This window comes from Apodemus sylvaticus, chromosome 17 (genome assembly GCF_947179515.1).
Source record: "Apodemus sylvaticus chromosome 17, mApoSyl1.1, whole genome shotgun sequence".
NCBI lineage: Eukaryota > Metazoa > Chordata > Mammalia > Rodentia > Muridae > Apodemus > Apodemus sylvaticus.
The window spans coordinates 44,585,145-44,609,295 of record NC_067488.1 but is presented as its reverse complement, the minus strand read 5'-3'; the positions used below and the strand labels follow the sequence as shown (position 1 = coordinate 44,609,295).

The following is a 24,151-nucleotide window of genomic DNA, read 5'->3' as shown; positions in this document are numbered from 1 at the left end:
ACTACAAGCCAACTACTGTCTTCCCCACTCTCCCTCACAGTACTGAGTCCCAGAGTACTGAGCCCCAGAGCCATCTAGCCCCAAGCAAGGGAATGCAGCTGCTCCCCTTTGTCCTGAAGGAGATGCCTAGGTAGAGATGCTGGCTGGATGCACATGCTCAGAGGGGCTAAGTTTTTCTCCTGGGGCTAATACATAGGCTGCCTTGGGCAGCTGTCACATAATCAGTCACAGGCTGCCTGGCTTTCTGCTGGTATGAGGTGGGTAGAGTAGGCTTAGGGGCACAGCGGGCTCTGGGCCTCCTGTCTCAGTTGGGTGTCTTAGCCAGATAGATCTCGCTAGTATAGTTCAACATAGGGCCTAGCTAGAATCTTCCCTGTGGTCTTTCTTCTTCCTCCTTGTGGAGAATTGTATCTAATTGGGACATTAGAATTCAGATAAGTAGCCCAGATGCAGGCTGCTGTTTGTCCTGCTATGGGTTGGTGCCACCTACAGAGGTTAAATCCTGGGTCATGACATCAACTTCTATTTGAGCCCTGGCCACCTGAGAATTAAGGTTGGGACAGGGTTGAGCTGTCTAGCAGCTGACAGGGAATCCTTGTGTGTGTTTCACAGGATGTCCTGGAATCCTGAGTAGCTCACATGGGGATAGCTCCAGGTAACTCCCTTGAGCCTGTAATCGCCAAGTATCGGGAAGCTTGTCGGGCTCAGTGGATGACAGGTTCTGGGGATTTGCCCTTTACTTGCTACAGCTGTCCTGGGAGGAGTAGATGTCAGAGCCTACCAGGACCCACTCCATGTTAGCCATGCTGCTCCAGAGCCTGGTTGGGGCACAATGAGGGAACCCAGTGCTACATATTCATAGGATAAAGCGCAGTGCCCAAAGATCTATGTTCTTGGCACACATCTCTCTCTCAGCTTGTTAAAGCATGGTTGGGGGTGGGCTTGCTGTCAGAGATGCTGCAGATGCTGCTGTCCTGGATGACTGTCCTGGACAGTTAGCCAGAGCCCAGGCGCTGAGAGCCAGGGCTGTGAAGGTTACTTCAGGCCACAGAAGGTGCTGTGGTCAGGCCCTCCAGCTTCTCTCTTGTCATTCTTTGGGCTCGTCTCATCTAAATTAGTCCTGAAGCTGTGACTTTCCTCTTTACAGTGCATTCAAAGCTGCATGGGCTGGGCTGGGAGCTGGCGGCTTTTCTCCTAACTGCCCTCTCTGCATCAGTAGCAGAGCATGTAAGTGGTAGGGCACAGGTGCGTGGAAGCCTGGGTAGAAGTTCTGGTCCTGTGGTGGGTTGGTGTAACTTACAGAGGGTAAGTCCTGGGTGGTGACATTGGCTGCTTTCTGGAGCCCTAGTCACCCAAGAAGAAGGTTTTTGGACAGGGTTGAGTTGTCTAACAGCTGGCAGCAGAATCCTCATGTGTGTCTCTCAGGATGTCCTGGAATCCTGAGTAGCTCACATGAGGACACCAAGCCCTTCTGAGCTATGGCCACACACAAGTCTAGTCCTGTGTACAGTTGTCATCGAATGTTTAGAAGCTTGAGATTAGACTAGTGTTTTGGAGATTGTCTCCTGACTCTTGTTTTCCAGGCTCAGATCATCTGTCTGCCACTCTCTCCACTCAGTAGTGCTGGGAGCCTTCAGCTGAGGAGCCCGGGCTGGGCTTGCCATCCTGGGAGCTGTTGTTCTAGAGAACTCACTGCTTTCACCTACCCCAACCCCAGAGGCCTGTTTAACTCTGTCTCCTGCAGAGAAGCCCAGTGGGCTTCTGACTGTGCTTTCCAGATGTAGGCCGGGGTGGCAGTCGTCCTGCCCTCATATCCCAGGGTTCTTCTTTAGGTCTCATGGTCAGGTGGGCCATGGGAACAGGCCTGGGTTGTGGATACTGTTTGATGATTCAGGATTAGCTGCTACTATGTGAAGCTTCCCTGTGGTACCATTAATCCAGAGGAGGCATCACCATGGAATCCTCAGTCCTTGGACACTGTAGGTGAATTAGAGTGCTGCACATGGGCGTGGGCCAGGACTGTTTGAAGATCCACTCACCAGTCTGCCGCTGCAGCTGTCTGCCTAATTCCAGTTGACTCGCACCTGGTGGGCCTTGCGCCCCTCAGCCCTTCCCAGACCACAGCACAGTTCCTTCTGTTCCTTCCTGCCCTTCCTGTTCTACCTCCTGTAGAGGGTCCTGTGGTCAGAAGTATTCCTGGTTCCCACAGGTACTGTGCTGTGTTGAGGACCCTTTCACTCCAGGACACCCTTTGCCTGGCCTCACATAGCATTTGGTGCCTCCTGGCCTTAGGCCCCAGCAGGTTCTTTGCTCCTGAGGGGATGTTACCAGGAGATGTTGAAGCAGATTGTGTCACGGCTGCTGGCCCGGAGACTCCAGAGGAAAAGGATGTAGTTTTCACATTTTGAGGGTGATGGTGACTATCCTTCCAGTGGGCTTCATTTGAGGCCAGGGAGGGAGCCCTGCTGTCTGCTGGCATCTACACTGGCATCTACACTGGCATCTACACTGTCATCTACACTGGGCTGGGGATTGGGGAGGTTCTTGTTGATTTCTTAGGGCCCCAATCTCTACTGACAGCTCTGTGGCTCCGTGGGCAGTGTACTCACACACACACACACACACACACACACACACACAAGTGTGAACAGGTGAACATAGAACTGGATCTTTCCTGAGAGTGTAGTTCACAGTGCAGACTCAGTGACATATCCCCAAAGGCTTAGCATCCTTAGTACCTAGCTCCAGGGTTTCTCTCTGCAGCTGGCTCATTGCTCCACAGTAGAAGGCCAGGGTGGCCCAGGACAGTGAAGAGTGGCCAAGAAGGGCCTGGTAACCCAGTGTTAACAAGAGGAGCTTCCTCCAAGTTGTGCCTGGTTTTTTAGTGCGGTTTTCAGGCTTCTTTTCATAGCATCTTTTCTTGGCTCTAACTCAGGTAGTAAGAGGGAGGATGCCAAGAAAAGGCCAAGCTGTGGTGAGCAGGATGCTTGTGCTCTCTGGGGAAGTTTACAGGATGGAGTTAGGACCTCAGGCCGTCTGGCTGCCACTCAGCCTTGTGATCTATCCTCTTGACTTCTGTGTCACCACTATGGGTGTTATTGGCATTAGCCCCATGATGGTTCAATCTGTGGCTCTTTAGGGTAAGCTGAGGCTGTTTCCTCAGATTTCCAATGAAATCATCTAGTGACTGTAGCAGCTTAGGTACTGGGGCCCTCTGGTGCAGCCTGTCCTTTGCCCTGGCCTCTTACTGTGCCTTGAACATCATGCTGTGTTTATGTAGCAGTGGCTGGAGTCCTAGGGCATTAGCTAGCTGTGACCAACAGAAATTGAGGGAACCTGAATCTGGATTAAAAAGTCACTATGGCCTGTCCCCTGAAATTGAGTGAGGAGGGCCAGAGCATTCTGCCCATGCCTTACCCAGAGCTTGGCGGTGCGACATTGACACCGGCAGGCCCTGTCCTCTGGCACTGTGCTTCTGCCCATACATGTCTGTGAGTTTGACTCTTCCTTGTGAGGGCATGGTCTCTAGAGCGCTTGGGTACATAAGCATCCCAAAGAAGAGGAGAAGGGTCACAGGGTCCCTACATCACAGGGATGGTGGAGCAAGGGTGAGCCTCTTGGGTGAGTTGGCGCTATACCTGTCTTTAGGGATTGGAGCATCAGGCTTAGGAGTAGGTTCCCATCTTCAGGCTGCTACATTATGGTTTGTGGTGTATAGGTGGTCCTGTGGCACAGAGGGAGCATTGTGTCTCTGCATGCTTGGAGCTAGTGTCACAGCAGATCAGCAAGGTGAAGCCATCATGATCCGTGATCCAGCTAGGACTCACAGTACTGAGGAAGGTCCTTTTCCATATGCTGTCCATATGCCTAAGTCCCTATAGAATATTGAAGTGGAACAGGCTACCTTCTAATTGCCCGGGATCTGAAGTTGACTGGGTACAGCTACAAGCCAGTTAGTTGAGTGGCCCCCTGAAGTCAGGGTAGGCCCACCTTCACTCTGTTGGTGGCCGTTCTCTGATGGTGGGTGGCACTATCTTTCCTCCTCCTCTCACCAGCCTTTAAGGTCGGGTAGAGTGATGGTTAGAAGGGGAGGGGAGATCCACCCCCCATAATCTATAGCGACTGTCACACAGCAAACTACTCCCATTTCATACAGGCGGGTCAGGTGTCGTGCACGATCGATGGCTAGCGCACAATAATTACAGGAACTCGCAGCTCGCGTTGCTTGAGTGACTTTAGGAAGAGTAGGGTCTCAATCTTCCCTCTAATAGGGCGCTGACAGTCTGAGGCGGCAGCGGCTTTGGTGGCTGAGTGTTGGGCTGACAGTGTTGTCATTAAACACCAGGTAGTGTGGAACAACAGAGAACACGGATCTTGCACAGGGGGACAGGGTGGCTGACAGCAGTTATTTATCATCACCGAGCTGCCCAAACTCCGCAGACTGCGGTGCGAATGGCTGCTTAGGGTGACTTATGGCTCTGTCTGGGGCTGCCGTTGTGATTTGATAATCTGTAAATGTTTGTCAAAGATGGATTCCTTGGTTCCATGGTGCTGCAATGAAGGCTGATGACAAGCTAGCGGAGGGCTAAGAGATGCGGACAGTCACTCGACCATGTACACTTGAGGAGACAGAATGGCTGAAGTTTCTGGGTCTTCAGTCAGGAACCTGGGCTGGGCCTGGGATATGACACCCAAGAGCCTCTTCCTCTCAAAGAGCTGGCTCTTCCTGCCATTTCTGTGTTAGGTAAACATAGGTGTATGTGGGTGTACACATGTGTCACTGTCCCTTGTGAAGCTGGGAACTAGAAGCCCTGTTTCTGTAGCAGCTCATGTGATTATAAGTCCTCCTTTGCTGGCAAGAACTTGAGAGATGCTTTTGTACCATTTTGGGATTCTGGTAGCCTTTCTAGAGCTAAGGAACTTCCATCTGCATGTTGCTGTTCCAAAGGGACCTTCTGGACATACTGGCCTGGTCCTTAGAGTGCAGAGCCAAGGTGCTTAGGAGGGGCCTGAGATGCTGCATTATGCTGCCTGTGCCCACCTGCAGACCCAAGGGCCTGGCTGCTTGTGGCATGTCTTTTCCCTTTTGATTTGCTGGGAACTATCAAGCACAGGAAAAGTAGAGTGATTTATTAGACTCATAAAAATTCATACTTTGTGATTCCAGTCATCCCACATCTGAAGCTTGTTAGAGCAAGGTCCCTGGCAGCTCCTGCCGTGCTAGTGTGCTGGTGGGGAGGGCTCGCCAGTCCTCCCTGCCTTAGCTGCCACCCTGCCTTATTTAGAAAAACAGACAGACAGGTCCTGGAAGCACATGAGCCATTCTTTCTCAAAGGAGGGTGGTTGGGAGGACAGGAATTTTGCTGCAGTAATACAGCTGTAATCTTCTGGGCTGTGTCCTTATGGGTGAGAGCAGGTGTGTGAAGCTCTTTGTGCTAAAGACCTGGACTGAGACTGGTCAGGTGTTGGAGCACTAGGTGTGAGTGGTCTCTGGGGCTAGTTCAGGTTGGCATTATACCTGTGTGCAGACTGGCCGCAATCTGCCTGTAGTCTGTGGGCATAGGTGAAGACATGGGCATAGGTGGACAGGTATAGGAGGCCAAGTTCAAGTGGGCAACCATGATTCTAGCCATTGTCATGACGAGGATGCAGTGCCTCTAATTATTGCCAGGCTGGTGATAGTAGGAGTTTACCCTGTGTGTCCTATAAAGGCTGCTTGGCCCACATGACCTGAGCTAGACCCATGTCCTGAGCCCCTGTGCTAGGTAGTATAGGCAGGCTGCTCTCAGTTCCTATAAGTCTTGCTGTCTTCTTCTCATCAATATTTTGAGGGGCTGACATGACCTTCAGTTCTACCATATGATTTACATTGTTATATGTGAGATTGTGAGAGGCAGAGAACTTTCTCCTTTCTAATGACAGGGATGTCTGATCATCTGGCTTTTGCCTCCCTAAATAGTTGAGGGTCTAGACACCTGGGAAGCCATGGGGCAGGGTCAGACTGTTAGCTTTTTCTGCTTTGATTTTGCTTCCTCTCACAGCCATTGGTCCCCCGCAGCCTGCCAGTGCCCTCAGCAGGGAGGCAGGTGTCACGCATGAGCAGACAGGATGCAGTACTGATCAGTGCTGATTATTTCTTGAACTCTGAAGGGCCCTGTTGCTGACTGCCTGGCTGCCATGACCGAGGGCTAGAGGCAGCACATATTCCATCCTTGGTGCCTGGAGAGAAAGGCAGTTAGAACTTCCTAGCTAGGTGTGAAGGACCAGTAGACACATTTATACTTCTAGTAGGTCTGGGTAGGGATGCCATGGACACTCTTGGGACTCTGCCAAGGACTGGCCCTTATATTGTCTGGGTATAGAGAGGTGTGAACTGATGACTGGGAGGAGGGAGAGGAAGCCATGCTGGCTCTCTGCACCCCTGGTCCAGTGGAGGGAATTATTACTGTGGAGTGAATGGGACCTGGTAACATGCCTCAGCTCTCTAGAAGCAGAAGCCACACACTGACACAGCCAAGCCTGGCTGCACTTTTTTTTTTTTAATTTACTTTACATCCTGATGATAGCTTCCCCTTCTCCTCTTCCTAATCCCTCCCTCTCACCTCCTTTCCCCCAAGCCCTTCCTTTCTTACATAGAGGAGAGGTGATGATGAAGATGGTCGGGGATCAGAAAGAACAGAGACAGACACAGAAAGGAGCTTCTATGCTTCTGGCCTGGGACACTGTGTGATCAGTCTTGGACTTTCCCTGGTGTCAGTAGGAACCTGGCTGTTGATGCCAGACTCAGATGTTCCTCCCCAGCTGTACTCCCAAGTGTGAGCTCAGGGCTTCAGGGCCAGGCTCTGTGGGAGCTCTTCTTTCCTTTGTAGCCCAGAGCAGGGTGTCCCAGCTCTGGTAACTTGGTGTCACAGATACTGAAGAAGGCTGTAGGGTGAAGACTGGAACTTTAGATTTGCCTTGTGCAGGAGCTATGGGTATCATACTACTGAGCTATGGAAAAAGGAAATGTGTGTGTGTGTGTGTGTGTGTGTGTGTGTGTGTGTTGTATGTTGCATGTCTGTGCTGGAGGCAATCTATGTGGTACAGCCAGAATTTGGCACCGGGAGGGGAGGAGCTGAGGCAGAGCCTGAGATGGGGCATTTGACTCTGGCCTTTGGTTCTAAGCAAGTGTTGTTATGGCAGAAACAGGAGAGAAATAGTCCTGAGCCAGAGAAGGTCCCACAGTCTCATGGGAAGGGTGAGATGGATTTAGATGGCTTAGGGATGCCCAAGGGGAATAGTCTCTTGAGCTTCCTTTCTCTCCATTATGACACAGGAGTGCCAGAGCCTGACCTTGTTTGACCTTCAGCTACCTCTGGGACTAAAACTCGAACACATATATGGTCTTGGTTTCAGATTCCCCAAGAGTGATGAGCTGTGGGCTGAGGTGATTTCCTGTGGTCAGGAAGTGGCTGATTTTGTGGTCCTCACTTTGGTTAAGTCTTGCTGTGTCCCTCAGCTCTGGTCCTGACTGTGCTTCCAGGCTACATTGTAGACTACAGTGCTCTAGATCTCAGGGTCCAACCCTAGGCCTTACAGGGTAGGGTATGCCTGCTTAAGTCAGGAAGAGCCTTCTCACTCCAGAGAGCTCTTGCCTGCCCTGCTTTTTGTGAGAGACAGAAAGTCCTGCTGACACTGCCTCTGCTTCTTCCTGCTGCACTAGTGGGCACTGTGCTCCTTTCAGCTCGTGGGGTTTGCAGACAGTTCAGATGTACGTCACGGTTTTAAATGTAGGAGCAGAGGCCTTTCAGAAATGTATGCTGCATGTTCTGTTTAGAATTTTGTGGCCATTTTCCCAAGAGTGCAACTCAGCAGTTGCTGGTGAAGAGGCTGTCTGACAGGGCCCCGTGCTGGCAGACACCAGACTGGCTCTACAGAGTCAGACCTGAGCGTTGGCCTTTTATGCCTTCTATGTGTGACATGTAGCCTTTCTGCAGGACTTGTGGAGGATGATGAGTTGTTGGAGAGGACTGGTGTCCCCTGGGGTACCTGCTGACTGCAGCAGAAGAGACAAGGGCCTCTGAGAAGTGGAATTGAATAGGATAAGACGGTGTTCCTTTCCCACTGTGCTGTCTCAGCTGCTGAGAATCTGCTCAGATGCCACTAAGCTTGGGTGACTTCTCACGACCACTGCTCTCTGGGTCTTGCTCATCCCAGACAGACAATGGATCCACTCCTGCCCCCTCCACTGCTGGACCTTTGCCCTTCAGCCAATTCCTAGCCCACAGCAAGAGGGACAGGACACTGTCACATGAACTGGACTTCTAAAGGCTTAAGAAAGGGTCCTGACTTGTCAGGTATTACTGAGTACCCAGTCAATGTGCTCTCATTTTTTGCAATCTCTAGAGTGTCTGTCTGTCTGTCTGTCTGTCTGATTCTGATTAGGGTACCACTGTCTCGTACTGTCCCTGCTTCTTGAAGCCCTGGCCCTTCTCTAGTCCTGGCTCGTGACTGTAATCCATGGCTACTCTTGCTCCTTCAGAACCAGGTTCAAAATTGCTCTGTAATCTCTGGAATGATGTTTCCTGTCTTGCCTGCTGTGTGTACATATGGCACTGGAACACCATCTATTGTAACACAACTAATTAGGCAATTAATTGTGAGAAGTCTGCTCTCCTGGGAGGATGCCTCTGCTTTGGCTCTGGAGCCCTTCAGTACTTGTGGAGACTCATGCTCAGCTCTTGAACTATAGGACAGCAAGAACAATGCATAGGGAGAAGAGAAGGACTTATAGGAGGATGGGTGGGCAGGAAGGGCTGTGCTAGTCTAGGGTCACATCATTAGGGAGCACTTGTAGGCCAAGGCGATAGACATAGCCCCATCTTTGTCAACACATCCCGAAGGCTTTTGTAGTTCACTCCCACCTGGTGTGCTAGAGAGGGATCAGGCTGGCTCCTGCTGACTGCTCCCCTGGCCTCATGCTTATTCTCTCAGGTCTGGTGCACCAGGGCAGATCCTTGAGCTGTCCTCAAGACCCTTTAGACAACTATCACTGACAAAAGAGAGCTGGATGTATGAATTTAGCTAGTGTCACTGTGAGCTGGTTAAGGAATGCCCATGCTGATCCTGAGGTGGGGACCATGGAAGAAGATGCTGTTGGTGGACAGACAGGACATGTAGCCGGTGAGCCAAATGGGAAGGGAGCATGGTTTATGGAGCAGAGTAGAAATCAATGTGACTTCTGGAAGGGCTAATCCATGATGACTTCTTAGAGTTGTCATCAGCCAGTGAAGAGTATAGACAGTTTGAAGCTATTGAAGAAGTGTCAGCATAGCTGTTGATAAAAAGCAGATTAGGCAATATAGGAAGAAAGTTGAATCATTCAGAATTAGGGGCAGAGAGCCTGACTGGGTTCTGTAGCCATCTCTGTCGCCTGCCCCTTTGTTCTCTACCGTGAAGAGTTCTCAACCTGGGCAGTGCTCTCACAGCTGAGAAGCCAGCCCCAGCAAACCTTGTGTCTCTATCCTTTCCTCACGAATCCTGGAGTGCTGTAGTCTCCCAGTGGGTCTGACCCCTGCCTGCCTGTTCCCAAGCATCTCTGCTGTCAAGAATTTGGAGAAATTTCAGAGTTCCATCAACAGGTCATACTCTTCTTTGTAGGTCCTACTTCTCCTGTTCCGCTGGCCTGTCCGCCTCACGGCTAACCCTGGCACATTCTGTGTTCAGTGCCAATCTCTGGCCTCCTCCTGAGCTAACCCCTTCACTGGGCTGGGATGAAAGGAGGTTTTCTTAAACCAGAGCTCTGCTCTGCTGGTGATTCCTACTGTCCTGTGTTAGCCCCTCCACAGCAGCTGCTGCTGTTTTCCCTCAGCTGGGCCCAGCTCAGGGGTTGGTGGACACTGCTCTCGGACGTGCTCTTGAGTCCTGGCAGGGCAAGGTTCCGCTTGAGCGTCCTCCCTTTTCCCGAAGGGAGTTTGTGTGGGTTTTGTGGTGAGGACACTGTCCTTGACTCTTCAGCTGGCTGCAGCAAGAGGTGGGGAAGCAGCTTTTTCTTGGGTTGCCTTAGGCATTTCTTTGCACAAAATGCTAATTCTTATATCATCCTATTTATTAACTGGTTGTGAAATTAGCAACTTATTTTCTTCCCAGTCATTTCCCTCTGAAGTGCCATAAAAGACTGAACTGCTTCTTAGCTCCTGGCTTCCAGCATCCAGGAGAGGATTCTGCCATCTGTGGCGGAGCTGCCTAGGACCTAGGGCCTTGCAACTGGGCAGTGCTGCCTTCATTGGCCCTCCAGCCCTCCAGCCCTCCACGTAGGAGCTGTCCAGACTTCCTGGTCTCAGGGGTCTCCCCCTTCCCTCCTGATAGTCTGTCCCTGGATGAGGGTACAAACCATGCTCTCGAGGGTACCCTTGAGCTGCCTGCCCCTGACCAGCCCCCAGCCTGGGAGTGAGGGTGTTGAACCTCACAGCCAGAAGGTTCAGTCTCAGACAGGAGCTGGAGCCCTGCTGATAGATGGGGCTCATATCCCATTCAAATATGATGCCAGCAGTTTTTTTGTAGTTTGTCTTCCATTGCGGTAGTAAAGTTTTTAATTAGGAAAGCTAATGAGTTCGATTAGTCATTAGAAGTGACCTCTGGACGGCGGGCGGAGAGGGCTGCATGTGTGGGTCTGATAACACAGCTAGGGCAGCGTAGGCAATAAAGGCACAAGGGGCTTGATTTGAGTGAAGCGTGCCACAGGGGATACATCATGCGGAGAAAAAAAATTACAGCCCTGGGAGTCTGTAATGAAGGGAATTAAACCAACATCCTATCTAAATAACATGATTATCTACACAAAACCCTTCAGCCAGCAAGGCGGGCTGGGCTGCCCCCACCTGTGTCCTCTGGGAGGAGGGCTGAGGCTGTTCCTGACAGTCAGTCTGCTGCCCAGTAGCTCTAAGTCCTTCTCCTCTGTCCACCAGCGAGGGGCCCATCCTCTTTTAAGCCTGTCTGGTCCCTCTGTGTTAGGCACAGTCTTAGAAATTCTTTCTCCTGCTGGCTACTGCATCTGAGGTTTTCTCTGTCTGACAATTTGCCCTGTGTCTCCAGGGTCATTGTTATGAAATATCTAAGCTGTCCATCTGGAAAAGGCTGGGGACTGTGAGTAGTTTGGGGCCATACTAGTGGGATGCCACCCAACTAACTATTGGGTGACATGGGCTTCATAATCTTTGTTAACCCCTCAAATAATTTCACTTTCATGGGAGGACTATCCCTTGGGACTATGGTAGGGGTGAGGTTGTGAGAAAATACCCCACCTTGCTTTACAGTGACTCAACCTCAGTGAATCAAGAATTGTTACCTTGTATTTTCCTGGTGTGACAATTGGAAGCTCAGTGAAATGTAGGAAGTTAGTGAAGAAATTCGACCCTAGGTTTGCTAGCAGAAACCTCTGCCACTCAAGTGCTGACTGTTCTGAGCTGCCACATAGCGGGAACTCCTTTCTAGCATTCAGCCTGTGGGCAGTAGGGTGGGGGGGGGGGTGGGGGGTGGTGGTGTTGGGGGGGTGGTGGTGGGGGGACATAACACTTCCTAGAGGAAGCTGGGTAAGAGAAGTTGTTTTAGCTGACGAGATGGCCAGGGAATAGGAGCAGAGCTGGTTCTGATCTGATCCAGGCTGTCAGAGGGAAGGTGGGGTTCTAGAACCGCCCAGCCCAAGCTGCTGCCAGAACTAAGTGTGTGGCTCTCAGCTGTGGGAGAGTTTTAGGATTTGTATTTCATTAGCTATGGACAGACTCAGGAGACCCATGAGCAGGGTTAGAACAGAAGAAGTTGCTAGCTCCTAATTGGAAGCCCTACAGCCTTTTTTAATGGGGAACCTTAGCATGAGGAGCAAACACATTGAGCCAAGTGTTGCTCTGGTTGACTTGTCCCTGTCTACTGGGAATACTGGCATCAGGTAGCCCAACTGTCCCATGTAAGGAAAGAATGGGCCACATTCTCATCTCAGGAAGAAGCAGGGAGCCTTGGGCTGGGCTTGCAGGCAGTGAAGTCATGTTGGTGTTATTGACAGTGACGACGCCTGTATTCTTGAGCTCTTAGTTGAAACAAGCTTATATTGATTGGATGTTGGCCTCTACTTGCTTCTAAGACCTTGAAAATTCAACTCAACAAACATTTTTTTTATTGATACCCACTATACACCAGGCTCACCCCTGCGTCTTAGAACATGCTGAGTTATAGGGCAGCGCTCAGAGTTGCAGATTCACTTTAGAAACTCAGAGAGGATCACAGAATTCCAAGTAATGCAGCTTCTCTTGGATGCAATATTTATTTAGGTTTTTTGAGAGATGGTTTCAGTTATGTAGCCTGACTGGTGTAGAATTCACTATTAGACCAGGATGGCCTTGAACTCAGAGATCTGCTTACCTTTGCCTCTGCTTCCTGGGTGCTGGAATTAAAGATGTGTTGTATTGTGGTGTGTGTGTGTGTGTGTGTGTGTGTGTGTGTCTGTCTGTCTGTCTGTCTGTCTGGGTATGTGCATATTGTAGGTGCCTGTGGAGGGCAGGAAAGGGCATCTGATTCTCTGGAGCTGGGGTCATAGGTTGTAGTGAGCTGCCTGGTATCGGTGCTGGAGAGCAAACTTAGGTCCTGTACAAGAGTAGTATGTGCTGTTAACTGCTGAATCATCTTTCCCACTCTAATGCAGCTTCTTGCTTTGGTCCCTGAGCTCCTGTTTTCCCCTTGGTCTCCTTGAGACAGACAAGGATGGGAACAGAGAGAACCAGAAGGGCAAGCTAAAAAAGAGAAAGCCAGAAGGCTGGTGAGATGGATCAGTGGGTAAAGGCACTTGCTGGCTGCCAACTGTGAGACCTGAATTTGATCCCTGGGACCCATGTAGTATAAGGGAACTCTGTATGGGTGATGTGGCACGTGTGCATGTGTGCAGTCACCTACACAAGTAAATAAATAGACATAATGCACTCTCAGTGATATTTTATATTTAATAAGAAAAGAGAAGAAAACTGTTGATGAAGGCACGATTGCAGATGGAAGATGTATTTAGGATGAGTCCTCCAGATGCAGCGATGGCATTGTTTTGGCTGGCATCTGCCTCTATTCTCTGGAACCAGATAGCTCTTGAACTGTCACTCTGAGGGCCACTCAACCCCAACACCACCCAGAGGGCTTTGACCAAGTGACCCTGAGACATTCAGTAAGCCATGGTTGAAGCTGTAACTCCTCTGTGAGTGGGGCGGTCAGTGTCCAAGGGGGTGGGGAGGCTCTTGCTCACATCTAAATGAGGAAGGGCAGTTGTGGTGTGAGCATGGTGGGCATGTGAGCTCTTCACCTCCCTGGCCTTCCCAGAGGCTGTGTGGCTGAGGTACTCCCTCAGGAAGCTGAAATGTGGGAGCTCTGCTGACATTTCTCTGAGGAACTGTCACTGCTGCTGCTGGTCACTTGGTCACTCTGAGTACTTAGCCTGAGTACTGAGCAGGGACAGACAAGTGAATTTGAGGGTTCCTGGGGCTGGAGGGAGTTAGGCACAGACCGAAGGGAATCAGACCACCTGGCTGGGTTTGGCTCAGCTCTGTTTAGGGCCCTGTGCCTCATGTCAGGGGAGCAGCCATGAGAGGCGGCCGTGTTAGCTTTAATTATCTGGGCAGTTAGAGCTGTACATTATGAAAGTCGGGCAATTAGGCGTGTTCCTTGAAGCTATGGAGAAATTGCTGGCTATCAAGTGGAAGGGAACTCGGGCAAAACAGATCCCTGCTAATTGCAAGAAACATTCAGCAAGAAAAAGCCATCGTGGACACCACTGCACAGAATGTTATGAAAACAGTGATTAAGTACATAAATCTGTTTGGGCATGTTGTTGGGAGGTACTGGAGAGGAAGTGTGTGTTCTGGTACCCTTCCCATGCAGGACTTGGTCTGCTCCGGCCTCTGGGACCAACCCTGGAGTTAGAGTCTAGGGTTTCCTGGTGTGGACTCTCACTGTGAGACCTCCCTGTTGCCCGGGCTCACTTGCTGGGCTCTTACTGGGAGCAGTCATGCAGTGTCCCCATTTTGTTTTGGTGGCTGTGAGGAAGCCACACTAGCCACCTTGTAAAGCCTTCTCTGCCAGGCTAAGGGGACATCTATCTGTGCAAGGAGTGAGGCTGGAGGCAGGGTATGATAGAAATTCCTGTAACTCAGAGGGTAGCCTTGGGCCGCTAGGGCCCTGCTGACTCTTACTGACCTATGCTGAACCTGGGTTTTTGTTACAGCTTCCAGTGTGCACACGCGGATTCCACCCTCCAATAAGGTGATCAAGACCCGTTACCGCATTGTCAAGAAGACCCCAAGCGCTTCCTTTGGTGCTCCATCCTTCCCCTCATCCCTGCCTTCCTGGCGGGCCCGGCGCATCTCATTATCCAGGTAGGAAGACCAAGCCTAGGCTTCTGTAAACCTGCATACTGTGCTCACTGTCTGGACATTGAGGACTAGAGTTTGAGGCCTTTGGGCTATAGGATCTCAGTTTCCCTCAAGGCACTGCTAGGGAGGCAACATCTTGGGTAGAAAACAGCTTAATTTTTTTCATTTGTTTAGCAGTGTATATACCATATACATGGCCAACTTGCTTATATTGCATGTTTACAAAGGTACATGTGTGCATATGTCCACTTCTGATATCGACATGCCTACTAATTGGTGGAACCTCAGGCACCATGGAAATAGCTGTCCCCAAGATCTTTGGGTCCTCTGCTATGAGCTGCCTATTGGTATCCTGCTGTGAGAAGTCAGGCCCTAAGCACCCTGTCGGAAAACTGTCAACATGTTAACTGTCAAGAGTGGTGATGTAGGTTCTTCATTACCCCACCTAGGCCGTCTCCCACCATCTTCCCTCAGAATGCACGGGCCTTGCTGTAGCTGTGTCAGACAGCAAGGTGTCCGGCATTCTTGGGGCTCCCTCTGGGTCCCAGGAGAAGACTGGGTCTTTTAGGACATTGATTCCACCCCTCTCTTATTTTAGGTGGAGATGTCCTACCTCCAGTCACAGTGAGGGGTGGAATCCCTGTGGGTGGGTAGGGAACAGGAAGTAGTAGAGCGTGGGGGAGATGAGGGTCTGGAGACTGGGTGGCCTACCTGCAAAACAGAGCATTTCAGGGCCTCCGCCCTCCATATACTGCTTGGTTGTTGTTCTTGCTGCCACCCAGAGCATTCCAGGGCTGAGACCAGCAGCAGAGGAACATCATGCTGTGTGGGCAGTCCTGCCTGGCTCTAGGGCCTAGGGTGGGCAAATATACTTAGCTTGTATGTACAAGGCCCGCCAGCTTCTTCCCTTACCACTGGCTACACCAGGTTTGGCCCTGTTGCTGACTTTTCTGGAGGCAATAGCTGGAAGTATATTTTAAATTAATTTTACTGCACTTTTTGTAATATTTTTGTTTTAAATAGATTTATACGCATCTTGGGGGCTATTTCTACAAATTTATGAAGATAATTTTTACTCTCTCGATAAGGTTAAATTTACACCTGCTATTTCCATATTAATTCACATTGCTAAGTGGATCTAATTTTCTTCCGTTCCTCTATCTGGTGAGCATGGCCTTTCCTAATGCAATTTCCCCCTCACTAAATCACTGTGATCGGGAGTCATGATCGAGCTAAATTAACTTAAATTAATTTACTTAATAAGAGCCCCAGATCATCATGAATGAGGTTCAGATTTATTGGTTCTCAGCTAGTGAGAACCTCCCCCTCCTGCAGCCAGTATTAGGCCTGCATCCCTCCTCTTGTAAGGCGTGGATGGGGCCCAAGGTAATGCTCCTTGGGGACCCAGCCATCTTTTCCCTCCAGCCTTGGAGAGCCAAGCAGGTTCCAAGTTTCAGTTCAGTAGGGCCTCCTAGGAGGGCTCTAAAGGAGTTACTACGTAGAAACTTGGGCCTTGGTTGCAGTGGGCTGAGTCCTGGAAAAGGGAAGTGTCTATAGCAGACTAAGGGTGCCCAGTCTGCAGGCATATCACACGGTCTCTTACAGAGTCTAGGAGGTAAAGAACACCAAATCAACTGGGCTCTTCTCTCTAGACTTCCTGTTCTGCTGAGGTGGTACCTGGTGTGGTTCAGCTGTGTGGGTGGGCAGGAGGTGGGGTGGATATTGCCTTTTGATGGCTCAGATCCCACAGCCCTGGCTGCCTGCCTGGATTGGATTCATGTGTTTGCTGTGCTGGCTAGCTGTTGTGGACACCAGGTCTCAGTGTTCTCCCTGCACTCAGAGGAACACGCCAGCTTGGATACAGTTGTTGACGATATGTAAAGGAGCCCTTCCACTTTTTCCTGACCATTCATCCCAGTCATTTTTAATCCTTTGCCAGATATTTGAAACTCTTGGGGGTCGTGACTTCTTTGCCTAGGACTAAGAAAGGGACTAAGCTTAGGGGTACAATTCTCAGGAGACCCTAGAGAGAATGGCCATCAGGTTAGGCTTCCCTTACCCAAGGTCACCCATGCCCTGGCGTAGCTGCCTGCTCAGCAGAGTGGCTGCCAGCCAGCTGCCTGACTTGCTGTGTCGGCCACATACACTTGGGCTTGGCTTATTGAAACAGCAGCTCGAGCCTGTCTTTAGGGCCAGTGGTAAGTTGGTGCCTGCCTCCCTGCTGCCTGTGCCCTGTCCAATCTGGGGGCCACAGTGATTATTTGGCAGGCTTGCTTCCATGCAGCTCACACAGAAGGCTTCTTGGGTTTCCTTGTGTAATAGGAGGGATTGTGGTGGTGTCAGATTCAAGCCACTGCAGACTAAGGACTGCTGCAGTGCTATTTACTGGGCTTATAGCTGTCCACTCCCCTGAGGGAGGGCATCTTCCCTACTCTGGTGGGTAGCCCTGGCAGTCGTAGAAGTTTTGATGGACAGAGATGGAGACTGGTGAACACATGTGATGGTAAGCATGGGCATGAGATGGCGTCTTCTCATTCTTTGCAGATACTGTGGTTAGAGATTTGGCCACTCCTGATCATTGCTAAAGGACCTTGGCTGGGTAAGCCACTTCTTACTTGAAGTCTCAATTTCTAATCTGCCCTTGAGTTGGTATTATTTTTTCTGAAGTATGAGAAAGTATGGGATAGTAGGTAGTGGGTATAGAACATATGGGTAGTGAGTGGCAGGGAGGCTCCAGGGTTCAGACAGATCTTCAGAGGCCCAGATAATGCCCTCATCCTAAACAGGGCTTCTCAGTGACAGGGCTCAGCACTGTGCCGCCTGACAGTAGCTTGGTACATCTCTGTCCTCCTTAAGTCACCAGGGTGATGGAGTGCACAAACTGGCAATGCCATGATTTATTTACATGAGGCCTCCCTGCCACATCCGGGGCCTCCTGTCTATGTCTCCCTCCCCCACTTTCCTGGGAAGGCAGGAAGTCTCTGGCATCCTGGGCTGTTAACAATGCTTCTGTTTTGGGAAAGAGCAGGAATGACCATCTTGTTCCCTTCTGGGAAGTTCTATACATCCTTTCCTTGGAGCCTAAGGTGGCACTGTAGGGGAACTGCCATCACCTATTATCTCTGAACACATTTTATGGTATGAGGTGATCTTACTCTAAGGCCATGAGAACCTGGGTTGGGTGGGGGGGGGAGTGGGTCTTCCTTCTGCTGTGGGCACACTCTGGACTGGACATGCCGGGAGTCAGCTCATGGCTGGTCAGTGCTTGTTTCTGTCCAGACAGAAGGCTGGGAGGCTGCTGAGCAAAGCCCTAGAACGTTGAAGTATTCCCATTCAGGGTCTATGAGGATGGCCGTGCCCATTGAGGCTGTGGTTGGCAAGCTCCCCTGTTGTCCTGGTCAGGTGAATGCATAGCGGCCTGAGACAGAAGGTCCCTTCTGGTACAGGACTCCGACTTAAGGGTAGTGTCTGTGGCACTGATGTCTGTCTTCCTTGGGTATTTGGCAATCACTGTTGGCTCAGCTCTGAGGCTTTCTGTTGAATGTGCTGCTTAGCTTATACCCAGGGGAGCCAGCGGGATGGAACCGTTGTTCAGTTAGTTCAGTCCAGGGCCCCAGGAGCCCCTACTGCGCACTCTATCTTGGCCCCACGTCAGCCTCCCAGAGCAATCCTTGAACCTTGCAGAATACTGATGTCTTGGCATAGGGCTTGTCTCCGGGGGTTTCAGGCCCAGAGCCCAGAACCAGCCCGTCACACAAAGGATACTGTTCAGGCCTAGGGTCTAAGATGCAGGGGCAGAAATTGAATGGGGCCTCAGAGAGAAGCCATCCCAGAACAGAGGCACACATCTGTATGGCAGGTGGTTTTTTCCCCTAAGATTTGTGGATTTGCCTGTGTCCTTGTGGCTTTCAGCAAGTTCATTAATCTGAACTGAAGCTGATGTGACTTATATCCCTAAACTGCCTGTCACTTTTTTTGTTTCACCAAATTCATTTGACATGAAAGTGCGAAATAAACAGAAGCCACTGTGCTTAAGCAGATGAATCGGGAGGCTTTTCCAGCCCAACTACAAATGGTCCTGTCACAGAGCTGCTGCTTGCTGGGCTGCCTTATTTTATTTTATTTTGTGCCTGTGCGGTAAATCTTAAGTAATCTCTGTGCAGTTTGACGAGGTTTAGGCCAAGATTTTGAAAGGCTCTGAAACGCTTCTCCAAAGTGACGTCTCATTAGAGAGGATTCAGCCAAGAATGGGAGGCATCTCCAACTGCACGGCTGGTCCCTATGCTCTGTCTCCATGCGTTTCCTTAATGAGCAGGGGCCCCCACTAGCCTGGCTACCAGCAACAGCCCTGTTCAGCCTCCTGCTTGCTCTCTGTGCAGGGTACTGTCTTGTGACTGCCAGGGCTGCCACAACAAACTGTCACTATGTGTGTGGCTTAGAATCATGTATTTGCTATTCTCCTCTGGAGGTCAAAATCTGAGATCAGGGTGAAGGCAGATTGAGGGGCTGATGAGGGCTTGCTCTCGGCTTCCTGGGGGAACATCTTCATATAAGGGAGGAGAGCTCATGAACATTTGTTTGCACTTTTCACTTAGAGGAGCCTCATCCCATCCTGAGGGCCTTGATCTTTAGTACTTAATGTGACTCTGAATAGCCTCTCCAAAGCCCTACCTTCAAATGGCTGCAGCATGGAGATTTGAAGGGCACAGCCATTCCATCCATGGCAAGGAAGGTCCACTGCCAGCTAGAGCTAGCGTTCCCACAGCTTCCGGACACTCCCAGGGAGTGCAGTAGTGAGAGGTGCTTAGAGTGACTCCTTATGACGCCACTCCCTTCTCCAGATTGCTTTCGACCTCATCCCCTGCCTGGTCTTGAACAGCCCCCTGGGAGTTTACACAGGCCCTAGGTCCACTCAGTATGGGGTCCTGTTCATACTGATGGTCTGAGTTGCCAAGGAGCTAAGTGTACATTAGGTTAGGAGCCCGTTGGGAGCCAGTCCTAGTGGAGATGGCAGCCGGGAACATGGACAAATGAGGCATGAGGTTTTGTGAATAGCCACTGGTAGGACACACTGAGGCCCTGAGATCTGCCCCAAATGGCAGGTTGGGGGTGGGTCTGAGGGAAGACCCATCTGAAAGGAAGGCTTCCAGGAGTTATGGCAAGGACAGCACATGCCACAACAGCCTTTCTGTGGCATGGAGAAGAATTTAGAGTGCTAAGAGGAAAGAGGCTGGTGTGCAAGGCAGGACCCAACTCAGTGTTGGGTATCATGGGATACCAGAATAGGCATTATTCCCTCCACAGGTGAGGAGCAACTTGCCAGTGAGGCAGCACTGTTGCAAGCCCTCCTTGGGGGTTGCCCCCTGGTTCTGCAGGTGAACGCTGTCCCTAGTTCTGGCTGGGTTGGGGGAAAAGGTCCCAAGGGCAGAGCTGGTTCCCTCTGACTGTTCTTTCAGTTTAGGCCATGCTTTGGCCCTAGAGACTGATACCAGTACAGTGCTGCTGACTGTCAGACCAGCTTACAACAACCAGTTCTTCTACTGTCAGGCTTCCCGAGGACCGGGTGCTTGCTCTGCTGGGTCCCCCAGCAGTTGCAGCTTCAAGCTTCAGTGTCTGACTGTGAGGACCTCATCCAGGTGCCTTGCATGTTGTCAGTAAGACAAGCAGCTTACATTTGTGCTCAGTCCCTATAGCATGGGTGTTGAGAGGTGGTAGCAGAAGATGCCTAGGGTGGTGCTGCACATGGTGGGTACAGTAGTTAGAAGGATTACATTTATCCTGGAAGCCACTACACCCAACTCGGACTCCCTTTCCTCACCTTAGTGTCAGTACTGGGAAAAATTTGGGAGGCATTGGATTATGTGTACGCAAAGACTGTTACCTCAGGTCAAGAGATCCTAGGTACAGGTAACCCTAAGCCTAGAGGTTTCCTGATTCACTCAAGGCCAGGACAGCAGAAGAGGAATGTCCAGTACTGTGGTTCTGGGGGAACTGGCTCTGGTCAGTAGCATAGAATGGCGATCATGTGGATGGGGTTATTCACCTGATTGGCACCCATATGTTATTGTTGACTGTGTGGGTGTTGTGGCTCAGGTCAGAGTCTTCCTGACTTTCCTTCTAAGCTCCCTTAAGTGGGTGTTGCAGGCAGGCCACAGGTGGATGACTCCTTTCTGCTTAGGAAGTAGATTGGAAGCGCCTGACAGCCCGCCTGAAAGCCCAGGTGGTTTCTGCCTTGCTCTTTTTTAATCAGTGTTCGTATTCCCTCACTCACTGATCACTGAAGGCCCCTGCCTACCTGGAAGCTACTGCCAGCAGAAGCCAGCCCCAACAGCTCAGTATTCCTAGGCTGAGGGTGACAGCCAGGCTGTAGCTCTCAGGACCATGTTGATGAATTAAAGGTCACAGGCCAAGCAGAGGCTTCTTGGTAGGGAAAGTGGTACAGGTTAGATTCGGAGATCCTAGGGGAGCCCATGTGGAGGCCAGAAAAGTACCAATGCAGATGCTCAGCTGGGTCTGTAGTAGATGAGTCTGGCTTTAAAGAATTAATATGGGGCCCTGGAGGGGCCAAGAAGGCCTGGCTATAGCAAATCAGCTGCCCAGTCCCAGCTCTTGCTGCACAGTGACAATGGTGGATATAATATCTGTATGGGCTTAATGTAGCCATTGTCCCACGCACGGCCTGCTGGTGTTTATGCACTGCCCACTGGGGCTGGTGAGTGGCCTGTAGATGGCTGCCAGCAGGTCTGCTGGGCCTGGCCTGAAGCTTTCCTGAGTCTGTTCCTTGCCTCTGCTCGCAGGGGACCACAGGCTTCCTCCTCCTCCTTGTTCTGTGTCAGCAGTGCCCAGAAAAGGGAGTGAGAAGTCACCTTTAGTTCATGGTTCACGTGTTCTTTCCTAACCAGCTTCTTACTTTTAGTTTCTTTGAATAACTTTGTTTATTTTGGTATGTTTTATACTTAGAGAAAAGGCACAGAAATAATATAGAACTCTAATATTCTTTACCCAGGTCTCCCAGTTTTTTTCATTTTGCCCATTTACTACTGCATTGCCTTTGTGCTTTTTGTTTTGTTTTGCTTTGCTTTTTTTTGTTTTTTGTTTTGTTGTTGTTGTTGTTTTTGTTGTTGTTTTGTTTTTTTTTTTGGATTTGGTTTTTTTGAGACAGGGTTTCTCTGTATAACCCTGGCTGTCCTGGAACTCATTCTGTAGACCAGGCTGGCCTCGAACTCACAAATCCGCCTGCCTCTGCCTCCCAGAGTGCTGGGATTACAGGCATGCGCCACCACTGCCCGGCTGCCTTTGTGCTTTTTGAACTGGTTCTTAAGGACTGTCTGTGGTCCTATGCAAGTCTCTAGGGCAGGAGGGCTGTCTGAGGCCTGACTTGGTCTCTGTGATCATGTACTTGGAGAGTAAAGGCCAAGGTTTTGTGGGGAATGTCCCTTTACTGGGCTTTTTCGATGTCTCTGGAATTAGGCATAGATTTGCTGTTGGGTGGGAATGTTGTACAGGTTCTTATATGTTCTTGGCTTGCTCAGTGAGGAGCCACTTGGTACCGGAGCTTTTGGCCAGCCTGTGTTGTGCATGTTACTCTGATCCATTGGTAGGAGATTGTGAAGACTTGGTAGACTGTTGCTCCTTGATCATCTGATTTTCCAATCCCTCCTTCATTCTGATGGGCTGATGGAACTCTGCCTGTAAGTAGTGACCCTTGTTGTATATGATTGTTTGTTTATAATGGCGTGATCTTGAGCTCACATGCTTAAGTAGATTGTAATCTGTTCCTATCATTATTTATTTTGGTCCTCAGTCAGTCTTTTCCTTCAGACTGCCTTGGGCTTCTCAGCAGCCTCGCCATGCCCTGGACTCTGGCTTTCAGTGGGATGAAGGCATCCAGCTCCACCCCAGACTTTCCCATCCATGGTCCTGGATCAGCCACTTCTTTACTAAACTTTGCCCCTTATGGTATGTCAACACTTGACCAGTCTTTGCAGTGGGTAGAAAGCCTCCTGTGACCAAGTGTTAGTAGTGTTGAAATTTAGTTTTGGGGCTGGAGAGATGACTCAGCAGTTAAGAGCACTGACTGCTCTTCCAGAGGTCCTGGGTTCAAATCCTAGCAACTACATGGTGGCTCATAACCGTCTGTAATGGGATCTGATGGCCTCTTCTGGTGTGTCTGAAGACAGCTACAGTGTACTCATATATAAAAATAAATCTTTAAAGAAGAAAAGAAAAGAAATTAGGTCTGGGTGTGCACAGCATGCCATGTTGCTTTTGGATTTCCTCATATCTACCTGTGTTTGGATGCTCATTTGTGCATTTGTTCAAGCCTGGGATGCAGGTTTCCTTCTTTCAGTGAAGCACCAAGAAAAGCAGGCTTACTAAGTAGAGTTCCACATTGTGCTTGGTGTGTGTGAAATATAGAAATATAAATATAGGATTCTGAGTCTTGCTGGATGCTAATGTACAGTGCTTGCCTGTGCAGAGACATGGTCCTGTGCCCTGCCTGGGTCATTCTCATGCCTCTTCTGGGGCCTCCAAACCCAGGGCAGCTCTATCCAACTTTTCTTCCTGTGGACTCAGTCATTTGTTTTGGAATGATATATATATATATATATATGACTGTTCCTCACGTTGTCTGTGCAGTGCAATGGATCTGGTTTACACAATCTTTGTGGCTTCTGTACTTTATTTACTGCCAAGCTAACTCCACACTGCTGTGACTTCTCTCTGGGTGAGCATTTGAGCTGGTTCTCATTTGAGAGGGGTAAACGAAGGCTGCCAAGCCGCCGTGCACCCGGAGCTTCCCTTTCCATCCCTGTGCTGGGGATTGCTGGAGTGCAGAGAGGGCACGTTTAGGTTATGGTAGTGTCTCCCTCTTGTCTTTCTCCCAAAGGGAGGCATCCTTTCTGTTCCTTTGACCTACTATTATTGGGTCTTGGCTCAGTTTGCTTTGGTTTTTATTTCTACTGTCAGTATGTGGCAGAGTCTCACTTCAGCCCCTGGTGACCATAATGTTGAGCATTTACTCAAGCTTGGTTGTTCTTAAGCTATGGGGTCCATTTAGTTTTTTTATAGCACCACATGTCTCCCCTCCCCCACCCTCAGCCTCACGGATTGGCTGAGGATGAGGAAACAAGAAGGTTGTGGCTTCAGGGATCTCATTCTTGTCCTTGTCCCCTGTGTGTCCCACCTGCTCTCTCTGTCACCTGTCTCATGCACATACACACAGTGTACCCTGAACACACTTCCCTCTCAGGCAGGCTGTCTGCTAACACCATTCTGCTCTAAGCCCCGATCCCAGGGTCATACCTCAAGGAACATTTACTGGGTCCCATTCCCTGCCAGCTCATTCGTGTCCCTTCCTACGCTGGGTAGAGATGCAGGCCTGAGTGCGTCTGTGTGGGCCCTTGTGTCCACTGTCTGACTGCTCACTTATATTCCATCTGATGGTCTGAAATTGGAGACATAGGTAAAGAAACCAAAGTAGGATATTGCCTGTGGGGACCAGGAGTTACATTCAAGGTAGCTCTTCTCTCTGTGCAGGAGCTAAGCAAGCCCCAGGTGTTGTGAGCCTGCAGCAGGGCAGCAGGAGAGCTCTGGATTCTCTTTGGCCAGGGGAGGGCTCTTGAGTGAGTCCTGGAGCCCTCATCCCCTCCTGCTCTGGCCCCACAAGCTTCCCCACGTGGTGTTGGAGGAGGCCTCTTCCGGCAGGTTTTTTAGAATTTTATTTTATGAGAACAGGCGGTTACAGCTCCCCAAGTGCTGTAAAAGTT

General features: G+C 50.3%; 1 protein-coding gene across 2 annotated transcripts in view; it reads left to right on the top strand.

Annotated features, from left to right (window-relative positions):
* The window catches only part of Zc3h3 (zinc finger CCCH-type containing 3), an 86,835-nt gene that overhangs the window by 17,985 nt on the left and 44,699 nt on the right, over window positions 1-24,151 (top strand). For both annotated transcript variants that reach the window (XM_052160890.1, XM_052160891.1), the window contains exon 4: window positions 14,234-14,384. In XM_052160890.1, coding sequence (XP_052016850.1) covers window positions 14,234-14,384 — 151 coding nt within the window. The remainder of the gene's footprint in view (window positions 1-14,233; window positions 14,385-24,151) is intronic.